Source organism: Scyliorhinus torazame, chromosome 10 (assembly GCF_047496885.1).
Source record: "Scyliorhinus torazame isolate Kashiwa2021f chromosome 10, sScyTor2.1, whole genome shotgun sequence".
Taxonomy (NCBI): domain Eukaryota; kingdom Metazoa; phylum Chordata; class Chondrichthyes; order Carcharhiniformes; family Scyliorhinidae; genus Scyliorhinus; species Scyliorhinus torazame.
In genome coordinates, this window is record NC_092716.1 from 123,578,437 (window position 1) to 123,593,638 (window position 15,202).

The window sequence follows — 15,202 nt, forward strand, 5'->3', positions numbered from 1 at the left end:
GGGGACTATTTTGCGGGTTGAGACCATGAGCAGCAACTGCCATGAAGCATGGCGCGGCCGCCGCCGTGCGCCTGCGCAGCCACGGACCCGGCAATTCTCCAGGTCATAGCGGCAGCTAGAGGCGGGTGCTCTACGCTGCCTCCCTGCTAGCCCCCAGCAAAATGGGGAATCCCTGGATGTTTTGCGCCAGTTCCCACGCAGGCGTGGGGACATAATCTCCAAATCGGTCAATCCAGCCCATGATCTCCTAAGAGTGGACAAAATTCTTACAAGGGGCTCTGGAGGCTCACTGAACATACTGAAGGAGGAAATAGATAGATTTCCAGAACAAAGAAATGTACAGCACAGGAACAGGCCCTTCGGCCCTCCAAGTTCGTGCCGACCATGCTGCCCGACTAAACTACATTCTTCTACACTCCCTGGGTCCGTATCCCTCTATTCCCATCCTATTCATGTATTTGTCAAGATGCCCCTTAAATGTCACTATCGTCCCTGCTTCCACTACCTCCTCCGGTAGCGAGTTCCAGGCACCCACTACTCTCTGCGTAAAAAACTTGCCTCGTACATCTACTCTAAACCTTGCCCCTGTCACCTTAAACCTATGCCCCCTAGTAATTGACCCCTCTACCCCGGGAAAAGCCTCTGACTATCCACTCTGTCTATGCCCCTCATAATTTTGCAGACCTCTATCAGGTCGCCCCTCAACCTCCTTCGTTCCAGTGAGAACAAACCGAGTTTATTCAACCGCTCCTCATAGCTAATGCCCTCCATACCAGGCAACATTCTGGTAAATCTCTTCTGCACCCTCTCTAAAGCCTCCACAACCCTCTGGTAGTGTGGCGACCAGAATTGAACACTATACTCCAAGTGTGGCCTAACTAAGGTTCTATACAGCTGCAACATGACTTGCCAATTCTTATACTCAATGCCCCGGCCAATGAAGGCAAGCATGCCATATGCCTTCTTGACTACCTTCTCCACCTGTGTTGCCCCTTTCAGTGACCTGTGGACCTGTACTCCTAGATCTCTTTGACTTTCAATACTCTTGAGGGTTCTACCATTCACTGTATATTCCCTACCTGCATTAGACCTTCCAAAATGCATTACCTCACATTTGTCCGGATTAAACTCCATCTGCCATCTCTCCGCCCAAGTCTCCAAACAATCTAAATCCTGCTGTATCCTCTGACAGTCCTCATCGCTATCCGCAATTCCACTAACCTTTGTGTCGTCTGCAAACTTACTAATCAGACCAGTTAAATTTTCCACCCTATTTGCCAATGACTTTCCGTGACCCCTTCTAGCCCTCCTGACTCCTTGCTTAAGTTCCTTCCTACTTTCCTTATATTCCACGCAGGCTTTGTCTGTTCCCAGCCTTTTAGCCCTGACAAATGCCTCCTTTTTCTTTTTGACGAGGCCTACAATATCTCTCGTTATCCAAGGTTCCCGAAAATTGCTGTATTTATCCTTCTTCCTCACAGGAACATGCCGGTCCTGAATTCCTTTCAACTGACACTTGAAAGCCTCCCACATGTCAGACGTTGATTTGCCCTCAAACATCCGCCCCCAATCTATGTTCTTCAGTTCCCGCCTAATATTGTTATAATTAGCCTTCCCCCAATTTAGCACATTCATCCTAGGACCACTCTTATCCTTGTCCACCAGCACTTGAAAACTTACTGAATTGTGGTCACTGTTCCCGAAATGCTCCCCTACTGAAACATCTACCACCTGGCCGGGCTCATTCCCCAATACCAGGTCCAGTCCCTTCCCTAGTTGGACTGTCTACATATTGTTTTAAGAAGCCCTCCTGGATGCTCCTTACAAACTCCGCCCCGTCTAAGCCCCTGGCACTAAGTGAGTCCCAGTCAATATTGGGGAAGTTGAAGTTTCCCATCACCACAACCCTGTTGTTTTTACTCTTTTCCAAAATCTGTCTACCTATCTGCCCCTCTATTTCCCGCTGGCTGTTGGGAGGCCTGTAGTAAAGTTGGAGTTTCAGCGGGAGCGGAGTGCAGAGGCTGGTGGTGGGTAAGTACTGACATTTTAAAGTAACATACCTTTACAGGAGCAGATCTTGGAGTTTCAGCGGGAACGCAGAGGCAGCTGGTGGGTAAGTACTGACATTTTAAAGTAACTTACCCTTACAGGAGCAGATCTTGGAGTTTCAGCTGGAACGCAGAGGCAGCTGGTGGGTAAGTACTGACATTTTAAAGTAACTTACCTTTACAGGAGCAGATCTTGGAGTTTCAGCGGGAACGCAGAGGCTGCGGGTGGGTAAGTACTAACATTTTAAAGTAACTTACCTTTACAGGAGCAGATCTTGGAGTTTCAGCGGGAACGCAGAGGCAGCTGGTGGGTGAGTATTTAGGTAAACACTTACCTGCTCCCGTTTTTTCGGTCCCTCTTTGCTGTTTTTTAAAAAAAAATTAGTGTTTAAGGCGGGAACAGGAAGTTCGACCCGCGGACTTCTGGGAAGTCCCTCACCAATAAATTCTGGTGGAGAGGAAACCCGAGACACTACACGTGTAGTGTCTCCCACCCGCCCTCCTCCTCTAACCTAATAATAAGACCCATTGGTGTGAGGTAAGTACCATATTTTATTATTATTATTTATTTATTTATTTTTAAAAATTTAATTTAGTTGTTAGCCAGATCTTGGTAGAAAGTTAGAGGGATGGCAGGGAAGGGAGTGCAATGTTCCTCCTGCAGGATGTTTGAGGTGAGGGATGCCGTTAGTGTCTCTGCTGATTTTACCTGCAGGAAGTGCTGCCATCTCCAGCTCCTCCAAGACCAAGTTAGGGAACTGGAGCTGGAGTTGGAAGAACTTCGGATCATTCGGGAGGCAGAGGGGGTCATAGATAGCAGCTTTAGGGAATTAGTTACACCAAAGATTGGAGATAGATGGGTAACTGTAAGAGGGACTGGGAAGAAGCAGTCAGTGCAGGGATCCCCTGCGGTTGTTCCCCTGAGAAACAAGTATACCGCTTTGGATACTTGTGGGGGGGGGGACTTACCAGGGGTAAGCCATGGGGTACGGGCCTCTGGCACGGAGTTCCCTGTTGATCAGAAGGGAAGGGGGGAGAGGAGCAGAGCATTAGTAATTGGGGACTCGATAGTCAGGGGCACAGATAGGAGATTTTGTGGGAGCGTGAGAGACTCACGTTTGGTATGTTGCCTCCCAGGTGCAAGGGTACGTGATGTCTCGGATCGTGCTTTCTGGGTCCTTAAGGGGGAGGGGGAGCAGCCCCAAGGCGTGGTCCACATTGGCACTAACGACATAGGTAGGAAAGGGGACAGGGATGTCAGGCAGGCTTTCAGGGAGCTAGGATGGAAGCTCAGAACTAGAACAAACAGAGTTGTTATCTCTGGGTTGCTGCCCGTGCCACGTGATAGTGAGATGAGGAATAGGGAAGAGAGAGCAATTAAACACGTGGCTACAAGGATGGTGCAGGCAGGAGGGATTCAGATTTCTGGATAACGGGCTCTTTCTGGGGAAGGTGGGACCTCTACAGACAGGATGGTCTACATCTGAACCTGAAAGGCACAAATATCCTGGGGGGGAGATTTGTTAGTGCTCTTTGGGGGGGTTTAAACTAATGCAACAGGGGCATGGGAACCTGGATTGTAGTTTTAGGGTAAGGGAGAATGAGAGTATAGAGGTCAGGAGCACAGATTTGACGTCGCAGGAGGGGGCCAGTGTTCAGGTAGGTGGTTTGAAGTGTGTATACTTCAATGCCAGGAGTATACGAAATAAGGTAGGGGAACTGGCAGCATGGGTTGGTACCTGGGACTTCGATGTTGTGGCCATTTCGGAGACATGGATAGAGCAGGGACAGGAATGGATGTTGCAGGTTCCGGGGTTTAGGTGTTTTAGTAAGCTCAGAGAAGGAGGCAAAAGAGGGGGAGGTGTGGCGCTGCTAGTCAAGAGCAGTATTACGGTGGCGGAGAGGATGCTAGATGGGGACTCATCTTCCGAGGTAGTATGGGCTGAGGTTAGAAACAGGAAAGGAGAGGTCACCCTGTTGGGAGTTTTCTATAGGCCTCCAAATAGTTCTAGGGATGTAGAGGAAAGGATGGCGAGGATGATCCTGGATAAGAGCGAAAGTAACAGGGTAGTTATTATGGGAGACTTTAACTTTCCAAATATTGACTGGAAAAGATATAGTTCGAGTACATTAGATGGGTCGTTTTTTGTACAGTGTGTGCAGGAGGGTTTCCTGACACAATATGTTGACAGGCCAACAAGAGGCGAGGCCACGTTGGATTTGGTTTTGGGTAATGAACCAGGCCAGGTGTTGGATTTGGAGGTAGGAGAGCACTTTAGGGACATTGACCACAATTCGGTGACATTTACGTTAATGATGGAAAGGGATAAGTATACACCGCAGGGCAAGAGTTATAGCTGGGGGAAGGGCAATTATGATGCCATTAGACCTGACTTGGGGGGGATAAGGTAGAGAAGTAGGCTGCAAGTGTTGGGCACACTGGATAAGTGGAGCTTGTTCAAGGATAAGCTACTGCGTTCACCTGAGGAAGGAGCAGCGCTCCGAAAGCTAGTGACATCGAAACAAACCTGTTGGACTTTAACCTGGTGTTATAAGACTTCGTACTGTGCTCACCCCAGTCCAACGCCGGCATCTCCACATCATGGCTACCATCGACACCGCAAACTGCCGGCTCAAATTGGAGAGGATCTCCAGGAAGATCGCGCATATAGACACTGACATTAAGTTTCTACAAAGATGCAAGAAAGCAGACAAGATCCCGAAAGGGCTACAGATCACAAACCCACTCAAGTCGACCTACAACACAGACTTCGCTGAGAGACTCTGCCGTCGCACCTCTCTCACACTCCTCAACCACCTCGTCCGCCAGCTCTACAGCAGACGACGCAACCTGGAAACCAAGATAGAGGCCATATTCTCAACTTGCGCTCAGGATGCAGCAGACCAGCTGTGGAGCACCGCCAAATAGATGAGACAACAATACTATGCCACCTATATGCATACCAAGAACAGAAAGCTTGAGAAACTTAGCATCACCACCGGCAGCAACCAAGCCACCCCCGGTGTCACAGTAGAAAACAATACAGGGAAATCTATTGTCAACTTGTCAGACTACACCCTTCAACCAGACGAAATCGAAGTCCTCAGCAGAGGGCTCAATTTCTGCACCACCACCAAAATGGACCCCATCAGTCTCGCGGCAGACACGGAGGAATTCATCAGGCGAATGAGGCTCCGGGAATTCTTCCACAGACCCCAAGAGGCCAACAGCGAACCCAAGCAGACTACCAATGAACCGGAACAGCAGACCGAGAGATCTGCGGTGCGGCAACCGAAGAGGAAAGAGTCGAATTGGACCCCTCCGGAAGGCCGCTGCCCTAGACTCGACATGTATGCTCAAGCCGTCAGGAGTCGCGTCAATGCCAGATTCATCAGTCGCATTCACAAGACAGCCCCGAACGTCACCCAAGCACAACGCAATGCCATCCACGCTCTCAAGACCAACCGCAGCATCGTCATCAAACCAGCAGACAAAGGGGGGGCCACTGTCGTACTGAACAGAACGGACTACTGCAAAGAAGTATACCGACAACTGAACAACCAAGAACACTACAGACAGTTACCCGCAGATCCGACCAAGGAACACATCCGCCAACTTAACAGACTGATCAAGACCTTGGATCCAGATCTTCAGAGCACCCTACGTGCTCTCATCCCACGTACTCCCCGCATTGGAGATCTCTACTGCCTCCCGAAAATACATAAGGCCAACACACCAGGCCGCCCTATCGTTTCAGGCAATGGGACCCTGTGTGAGAACCTCTCTGGCTACATCGAGGGCATCTTGAAACCCATCGTACAAGGTACACCCAGCTTCTGTCGCGACACGACGGACTTCCTACAGAAACTCAGCACCCATGGACCAGTTGAACCAGGTACATTCCTCGTCATAATGGACGTCTCGGCACTTTACACCAGCATCCCCCATGACGACGGCATTGCTGCAACAGCCTCAGTACTCAACACCGACAACTGCCAATCTCCAGACGCAATTCTACAACTCATCCGCTTCATTCTGGATCACAACGTCTTCACCTTCGACAACAAGTTCTTCATCCAGACACACGGAACAGCCATGGGGACCAAATTCGCATCCCAATACGCCAACATCTTCATGCACAAGTTTGAACAGGACCTACTCACCGCACAGGACCTTCAACCGATGTTATACACCAGATACATCGATGACATTTTTTTCCTTTGGACCCACGGCGAAGAATCACTGAAACGACTACACGATGACATTAATAAGTTCCATCCAACCATCAGACTCACCATGGACTATTCTCCAAAATCAGTTGCATTCTTGGACACACTTGTCTCCATCAAGGACGGTCACCTCAGCACTTCGCTTTACCGCAAACCCACGGATAACCTCATGATGCTCCACTTCTCCAGCTTCCACCCTAAACACATTAAAGAAGCCATCCCCTATGGACAAGCGCTCCGTATACACAGGATCTGCTCAGACGAGGAGGAGCGTAACAGACATCTACAGACGTTGAAAGATGCCCTCGTACGAACGGGATATGGCACTCGACTCATCGATCGACAGTTCCAACGCGCCACAGCGAAAAACCGGACCGACCTCCTCAGAAGACAAACATGGGACACATCCGACAGAATACCCTTCGTCGTCCAGTACTTCCCCGGAGCGGAGAAACTACGTCATCTCCTTCACAGCCTTCAACACGTCATTGATGACGATGAACATCTTGCCAAGGTCATCCCCACACCCCCACTACTTGCCTTCAAACAACCGCGCAACCTCAAACGAGCCATTGTTTGCAGCAAACTACCCAGTCTTCAGAACAGTGACCTCGACACCACACAACCCTGTCATGGCAATCTCTGCAAGACGTGCCAGATCATCGACATGGATACCACTATTACACGTGAGAACACCACCCACCAGGTACGCGGTACATACTCGTGCGACTCGGCCAACGTTGTCTACCTCATACGCTGCAGGAAAGGATGACCCGAAGCATGGTACGTTGGCGAGACCATGCAGACGCTGCGACAACGAATGAACGGACATCGCGCAACAATCACCAGGCAGGAATGTTCCCTTCCAGTCGGGGAACACTTCAACAGTCAAGGGCATTCAGCCTCTGATCTCCGGGTAAGCGTTCTCCAAGGCAGCCTTCAGGACCCGCGACAACGCAGAATCGCCGAGCAGAAACTTATAGCCAAGTTCCACACACATGAGTGCGGCCTCAACCGGGACCTGGGATTCATGTCGCATTACATTCATCCCCCACCATCTGGCCTGCGAAATCCTACCAACTGTCCTGGCTTGGTACAATTCACACCTCTTTAACCTGGGGTTACCCCATCTCTGGATCTGTAAAGATTTAATCACCTGCTAATGCTCGCATTCCAAGCATTGTTTGGCATCTTTGAATTTGTCTATATATGTGTTTCTGGAACAGACCTCTTCATTCACCTGAGGAAGGAGCAGCGCTCCGAAAGCTAGTGACATCGAAACAAACCTGTTGGACTTTAACCTGGTGTTGTAAGACTTCGTACTGTGCTCACCCCAGTCCAACGCCGGCATCTCCACATCAAAGCTACTGCGTGTTCTTGATAAGTATGTACCGGTCAGGCAGGGAGGAAGGCGTAGAGCGAGGGAACCGTGGTTTACCAAAGAAGTGGAATCTCTTGTTAAGAGGAAGAAGGAGGCCGATGTGAAGATGAGGTGTGAAGTTTCAGTTGGGGAGATGGATAGTTACAAGGTAGCGAGGAAGGATCTAAAGAGAGAGCTAAGACCAGCAAGGAGGGGACATGAGAAGTATTTGGCAGGTAGGATCAAGGAAAACCCAAAAGCTTTCTATAGGTATGTCAGGAATAAGCGAATGACTAGGGAAAGAGTAGGACCAGCCAAGGACAGGGATGGGAAGTTGTGTGTGGAGTCTGAAGAGATAGGAGAGATACTAAATGAATATTTTTCGTCAGTATTCACTCAGGAAAAAGATAATGTTGTGGAGGAGAATGCTGAGACCCCGGCTATTAGAATAGATGGCATTGAGGTACGTTGGGAAGAGGTGTTGGCAATTCTGGACAGGCTGAAAATAGATAAGTCCCCGGGACCTGATGGGATTTATCCTAGGATTCTCTGGGAGGCCAGGGAAGAGATTGCTGGACCTTTGGCTTTGATTTTTATGTCATCATTGGCTACAGGAATAGTGCCAGAGGACTGGAGGTTAGCAAATGTGGTCCCTTTGTTCAAAAAGGGGAGCAGAGACAACCCCGGCAACTATAGACCGGTGAGCCTCACCGTGGGTGTAGTGGGTAAAGTCTTGGAAAGCGTTTGAAAAGGTTCCCCACGGTAGGCTATTGCAGACAATACGGAGGCTGGGGATTGAGGGTGATTTAGAGATGTGGATCAGAAATTGGCTAGCTGAAAGAAGGTGGTGGTTGATGGGAAATGTTCAGAATGGAGTTCAGTTACAAGTGGAGTACCACAAGGATCTGTTCTGGGGCCGTTGCTGTTTGTCATTTTTATCAATGACCTAGAGGAAGGCGCAGAAGGGTGGGTGAGTAAATTTGCAGACGATACTAAAGTCGGTGGTGTTGTCGATAGTGTGGAAGGAGGTAGCAGGTTACAGAGGGATATAGATGAGCTGCAGAGCTGGGCTGAGAGGTGGCAAATGGAGTTTAATGTAGAGAAGTGTGAGGTGAATCACTTTGGAAGGAATAACAGGAATGTGGAATATTTGGCTAATGGTAAAGTTCTTGGAAGTGTGGATGAGCAGAGGGATCTAGGTGTCCATGTACATAGATCCCTGAAAGTTGCCACCCAGGTTGATAGGGTTGTGAAGAAGGCCTATGGAGTGTTGGCCTTTATTGGTAGAGGGATTGAGTTCCGGAGTCAGGAGGTCATGTTGCAGCTGTACAGAACTCTGGTACGGCCGCATTTGGAGTATTGCGTACAGTTCTGGTCACCGCATTATAGGAAGGATGTGGAGGCTTTGGAGCGGGTGCAGAGGAGATTTACCAGGATGTTGCCTGGTATGGAGGGAAAATCTTATGAGGAAAGGCTGATGGACTTGAGGTTGTTTTCGTTGGAGAGAAGAAGGTTAAGAGGAGACTTAATAGAGGCATACAAAATGATCAGGGGGTTAGATAGGGTGGACAGTGAGAGCCTTCTCCCGCGGATGGAAATGGCTGGCACGAGGGGACGTAGCTTTAAACTGAGGGGTAATAGATATAATACAGAGGTCAGAGGTAGGTTCTTTACGCAAAGAGTAGTGAGGCCATGGAATGCCCTACCTGCTACAGTAGTGAACTCGCCAACATTGAAGGCATTTAAAAGTTTATTGGATAAACATATGGATGATAATGGCATAGTGTAGGTTAGATGGCTTTTGTTTCGGTGCAACATCGTGGGCCGAAGGGCCTGTACTGTGCTGTATCGTTCTATGTTCTATGTTCTATGTACTGCGGGAGGACACCTCAGAGGGCAGTGAGGCTATAGGGGTAGAGATCAGGAATAAGAAGAGTGCAGTCACAATGTTGGGTGTTTACATAGAACGAATGTTTAATTGCTCTCTCTCCCTATTCCTCATCTCACTATCACGTGGCGCGGGCAACAACCCAGAGATAACAACTCTGTTTGTTCTAGTTCCGAGCTTCCATCCTAGCTCCCTGAAAGCCTGCCTGACATCCTTGTCCCCTTGTACAGCTGTGATATTCTCTCTAACCAGTAGCGCAACTCCGCCACCCCTTTTACATCCCCCTCTATCCCGCCTGAAACATCTAAATCCTGGAACGTTTAGCTGCTAATCCTGCCCTTCCCTCAACCAGTTCTCTGTAATGGCAACAACATCATAGTTCCAAGTACTAATCCAAGCTCTAAGTTCATCTGCCTTACCCGTAATACTTCTTGCATTAAAACATATGCACTTCAGGCCACCAGACCCTCTGTGTTCAGCAACTTCTCCCTGTCTGCTCTGCCTCAGAGCCACACTGTCCCTATTCCTTAGTTCTCCCTCAATGCTCTCACCTTCTGACCTATTGCTCCCGTGCCCACCCCCCTGCCATACTAGTTTAAACCCTCCCGTGTGACACTCGCAAACCTCGCAGCCAGGATATTTATGCCTCTCCGGTTTAGATGCAACCCGTCCTTCTTATCTAGGTCACAACTGCCCGGGAAGAGCTCCCAGTGGTCCAGATAACGGAAACCCTACCTCCTACACCAGTTGTTTAGCCACGTGTTTAGCTGCTCTATCTTCCTATTTCTAGCCTCACTGGCACGTGGCACAGGGAGTAATCCCGAGATTACAACCCTAGAGGTCCTGTCTTTTTACTTTCTGCCTAGCTCCCTGAACTCCTGCTGCAAGACCTCATGCCCCTTCCTGCTTATGTCGTTAGTACCAATATGTACAACGACCTCTGCCTGTTTGCCCTCCCCCTTCAGGATGCCCTCTACCCATTTGGAGACATCCTGGACCCTGGCACCAGGGAGGCAGCATACCATCCTGGAGTCTCTTTCACGTCCACAGAAGCGCCTATCTGTGCCCCTGACTATAGAGTCCCCTATTACTATTGCTCTTCTGCGCTTTGACCCTCCCTTCTGAACATCAGAGCCAGCCGTGGTGCCACTGCTCTGCTTTAGGATTGTGTTGTTGAGTTAAAGGATCAGTCATCATCATATTGAATGGTGCGGCAGGATGAAAGGGCGAAATGACTTATTCTTTTTCCAATTTTCGATGATTCGAACAGAGTAGATGCAAGAAGGTATTTCTTCTGATGGGGGGAGTCTGGAATCGCCCTCCCCAACTACTCACTGTGTGAAAATGTTTTTCCTCATATCACCATTACTCCTTTTGTCATTGCTTTAAATTGGTCTCCTCTTGCTCTTCATTCTTTCAGCCCTGGGAACATGTTTCCCTTTCTGCTCATCACTCTCCAGCTAACCCCTCATCTCTTTCATGATCGTTAAAGTTGATATGATTATGAAATTCCTTTGTGCTGATCACAGAAGCTTCTTCCATATTAGTCCTGTTCATTCTGCATGTGAACAATATGAAATCCTTCCATCTTCTTTTCTTTCAGAATCCACCACCAGAATGTGTGAGAAGAAGACCAAGGCATTGATGGAAGCTGCAAGTCTCGGTAATACTGCTGGAGCCACACTGACCATCCCTTTCAACGTTGCTGTCTTTTCGACTTTGTTCGTTGACAGAATCTTGGCGGACTGTGGGCCAAGCATTCCTGGCAGGTAGTTACATGAAGTGAAGTAACTATTTGGATAAGAGTGAGGAAGGAATTACTGCAATGATACTTGTTTATGTTTTGTATCTTTGTGCTTGGAGTGAAATGGGAAGTAATGGGATGATGTTCAGGCTAAATTTTTAAAAAGTTTTTATTCCAAATTATCAACTTTTTAAAAACATTTCACAACAATAACAAACCCGCCCAACATATTAGACCCTCGCCCACCCATATCTCCCTCTCCACCCTCCCCTCCTCCCCCACCCCTCCCTTAACAGTCAGCAGTAGTCAACTCTCCAAAATGCAAAATGATCAAACCCCCAACTTTTGTGTAACCCATCACTCACCATCCCCCTTAGAGAAAATGTCACCTTCTCCAGGGCGAAGCCGTCCAGCAGGTTCCTCCGCCATGCCGAGGCACAGGGTGGAGATGCTGACCTCCAGCCAATAAGACCCGCCTGCGAGCAATCAACGAGACAAAGGCTAAGACAACTGCCCCTGCACCTGTCTGCAACTCCGACCAGTCCACCACCCAGAATATGGCTTCCAGGGGACCGGGCTCCACATTGACATGCTCTGAAGTGATGCTGAAAACCACCCTCCATAACCTTTCCAGGTTCGGGCAGGACCAAAACATGTGCACATGATTCACAAGGTTCCTCCCACATCGCTCACAGGTATCCTCCACCAAACCCCCCCCCCTTCCAATCAGCTGGCTCAATCCTTGGTTGTGTGAAGATTGTGTGCCCTGTACACAACCTTCAGCCGTATCAGACCCAGCCTCACACACAAAGTCAAGGCATTCACCCTCCACAGCACTTCCAGATCTTCCTCCCACTTAGCATTGACCCTCTCCAAGGACAGTTTATCCTCCGCAAAAATCCTCCAATAAATTGCCGAGACGACCCCTCTCTGCAACCCCCCCTCCCCCTACTGACAGCACATCTCCAACAACAATGGGCAGCACGGTAGCACAGTGGTTAGCACAGTTGCTTCACAGCTCCAGGGTCCCAGGTTCGATCCCCGGCTGGGTCACTGTCTGTGCGGAGTCTGCGTGGGTTTCCTCCGGGTGCTCCGGTTTCCTACCACAGCCCAAAGATGTGCGGGTTAGGTGGATTGGCCATGCTAAAAAACAAATTGCCCTTAGTGTCCAAAAAATGTTATGTGGGGGTTGCTGGGTTACATGGATAGGGTAGACACGTGGGCTTCAGTAGGGTGCTCTTTGTGAGGGCCGGTGCAGACTCGATGGGCCAAATGGCTTCCTTCTGCACTGTAAATTCTATGAATCTATGAAAACAAAGAGGTGGGCACTATCAGGAAGACCTACCTGCATGTACCAGAAACTCTCCCCCCATGCCATATCATTCCGGGTGTTTTTCATTGCCCCGGGAATGAGGCATGGGTGTCGCAGTCCTTCAGCCATATCAAATGCCACCGCCGCCGCAAAATACAAGTCCTTCGAGTTGTGGGTCACTCTCAGATTCGCTGGGTAGACCACTCCGAACCTCATGCTGCTACTGTACAATGCCGCCATCAGCCATCCAAAGACCTCCCGGTTTCTCACCAATTTCCACCGTAAGATCTTGGTATATACAAATGCCAATGCCATCCAATTTCACTTCCCGCTCAAAAGCTTTGCCCAGCTCATAACCTTCTCCTTCGCGTGGTAACTGTGGATGCAGACTATGACCGCCCTTGTTGGCTTATTTTTTACAGGTTTCAGCTGGAGCGACCGATGCACCCTGTCCACCTCATAGAGGAAGGGCCCTTCCCTTTCCCCCATCAATTTGGCAAATACTTTTGCAAAATACTCGGCCGGCCTCGGGCTCTCCACCACCTCGGGCAGACCCACGATCCTCAAATTTTGCCTCTTTTGATTGATTTGATTTATTGTCACCTTCTGGGGAAGGTGGGACCTGCACATGAAGGACGGATTAGGGGAAACCTTCCTGGCGGGAAGGGTTAGGGAAAACCCCAAGACGTTCTACACTTATGTGAGAAATAAGAGTGAGAGTAGGGCTGATCAGGGGTAGTGGAGGGAACTTACGCCCAGAGTCTGAGGACATCGAGGAGGCCCTAAATGAATATTTTGCTTCAGTAGTCACTGGAGAGAGGGACATTGTTGCTCATGAGAATAGTGTGAACCAGGTTAATATACTCGAACAGGTTGATATTCAGAAGAAGGATGTGCTGGAAATTTTGAAAAGCATCAGGATAGATGTCCCCTGGGCCTGACGGGATATACCCAAGGTTATTGCAGGAAGTGAGGGAGGAGATTGCTGCACCATTGGCGATGATCTTTGCGTCCTCACTCTCCACTGGAGTAGTACCGGATGATTGAGGGAGGCAACTGTTGTTCCCCTGTTCAAGAAAGGGAATAGGGAAATCCCTGGGAATTACAGACCTACCAGTCTTACCTATTTGGTGAGCAAAATATTGGAAAGGATTCTGAGAGATCGGATTTATGATTATTTAGAAAAACATAATTTTTAAAACAAATGAATTTAGAGTGCCCAATTCGTTTTTTCCAATTAAGGGGCAATTTAGCATGGCCAATCCACCTACCCTGCACATCTTTGGATTGTGGGGGCGAAACCCACCCAAGCACGGGGAGAATGTGCAAACTCCACACGGACAGTGACCCAGAGCCGGGATCGAACCTGGGACCTCAGCGCTATGAGGCAACAGGGCTAACCCACTGTGCCACCGTGCTGCCCTAGAAAAACATAGTTTGATTAAAGATAGTCAGCATGGCTCTGTGAGGGGCAGGTGATGCCTCACAAGCCTCATTGAATTCTTTGAGGATGTGACGAGACACATTGATGAAGGTCGGGCAGTGGATGTGGTGTATATGGATTTCAGTAAGGCATTTGATAAGGTTCCCCATTGTAGGCTCATTCAGAAAGTTAGGGGGCATGGGATACAGGGAAATTTGGCTATCTGGATAGAGAATTGGCTGGCCGAAAGAAGACAGCGAGTGGTAGTGGATGGAAAGTATTCCACCTGGAGGTCGGTGACCAGTGGTGTCCCGCAGGGATCTGTTCTGGGACCTCTGCTCTTTGTGGTTTTTATAAATGACTTGAATGAGGAAGTGGAAGGGTGGGTTAGTAAGTTTGCCGATGACACGAAGGTTGGGGGAGTTGTAGATAGTGTTGAGGGTTGTTGCATGTTGCAACAGGACATTGACAGGATGCAGAGCTGGGTTGAGAAGTGATTCATTTTGGAAGGTCGAATTTGAATGCTGAATACAGGGTTAAAGGAAGGATTCTTGGAAGTATGGAGGAACAGAGGTATCTTGGGGTCCATGTACATAGATCCCTCAAAGTTGCCACCCAGGTTGATAGGGTTGTTTCGAAGGCGTATGGTGTGTTGGCTTTCATTAACAGGGGGATTGAGTTTAAGAGCCGCGAGGTTTTGCTGCAGCTTTATAAAACCCGAGTTAGACCACATTTGGAATATTGTGTCCAGTTCTGGTGCCTCATTATAGGAAGGATGTGGAGAGGGCACAGAGGAGAATTACCAGGATACTGCCTGGAATGGAGGGCATGTCTTATGAAGAAAGATTGAGGGAGCTAGGGCTTTTCTCACTGAAGGAAGAAGGAAGAGAGGTGACTTGATAGAGGTGTACAAGGTGATGAGAGGCATGGATACAGTGGATAGCCAGAGGCTTTTCCCCAGGGCGGAAATGGCTGTCACGAGGGGACATAGTTTTAAGGTGACTGGAGGAAGGTATAGGGGAGATGTCAGAGGTAGGTTCTTGACACAGAGAGTGGTGGGTGGGTGAAATACACTGCCAGCAGAGGTGATGGAGTCAGAGTCATTAGGGACATTTAAGCGACTCTTGGATAGGCACATAGAACATAGAATGATACAGCGCAGTACAGGCCCTTCGGCCCACGATGTTGCACCGAAAC

The 15,202-nt window shown here is 49.1% G+C and overlaps 1 protein-coding gene across 2 annotated transcripts in view; it reads left to right on the top strand.

Moving 5' to 3' along the window:
* The window catches only part of LOC140430903 (adhesion G protein-coupled receptor G3-like), a 380,819-nt gene that overhangs the window by 61,209 nt on the left and 304,408 nt on the right, over nt 1-15,202 (top strand). For both annotated transcript variants that reach the window (XM_072518691.1, XM_072518690.1), the window contains exon 4: nt 11,130-11,295. In XM_072518691.1, the coding sequence (XP_072374792.1) occupies nt 11,130-11,295 (166 nt within the window). The remainder of the gene's footprint in view (nt 1-11,129; nt 11,296-15,202) is intronic.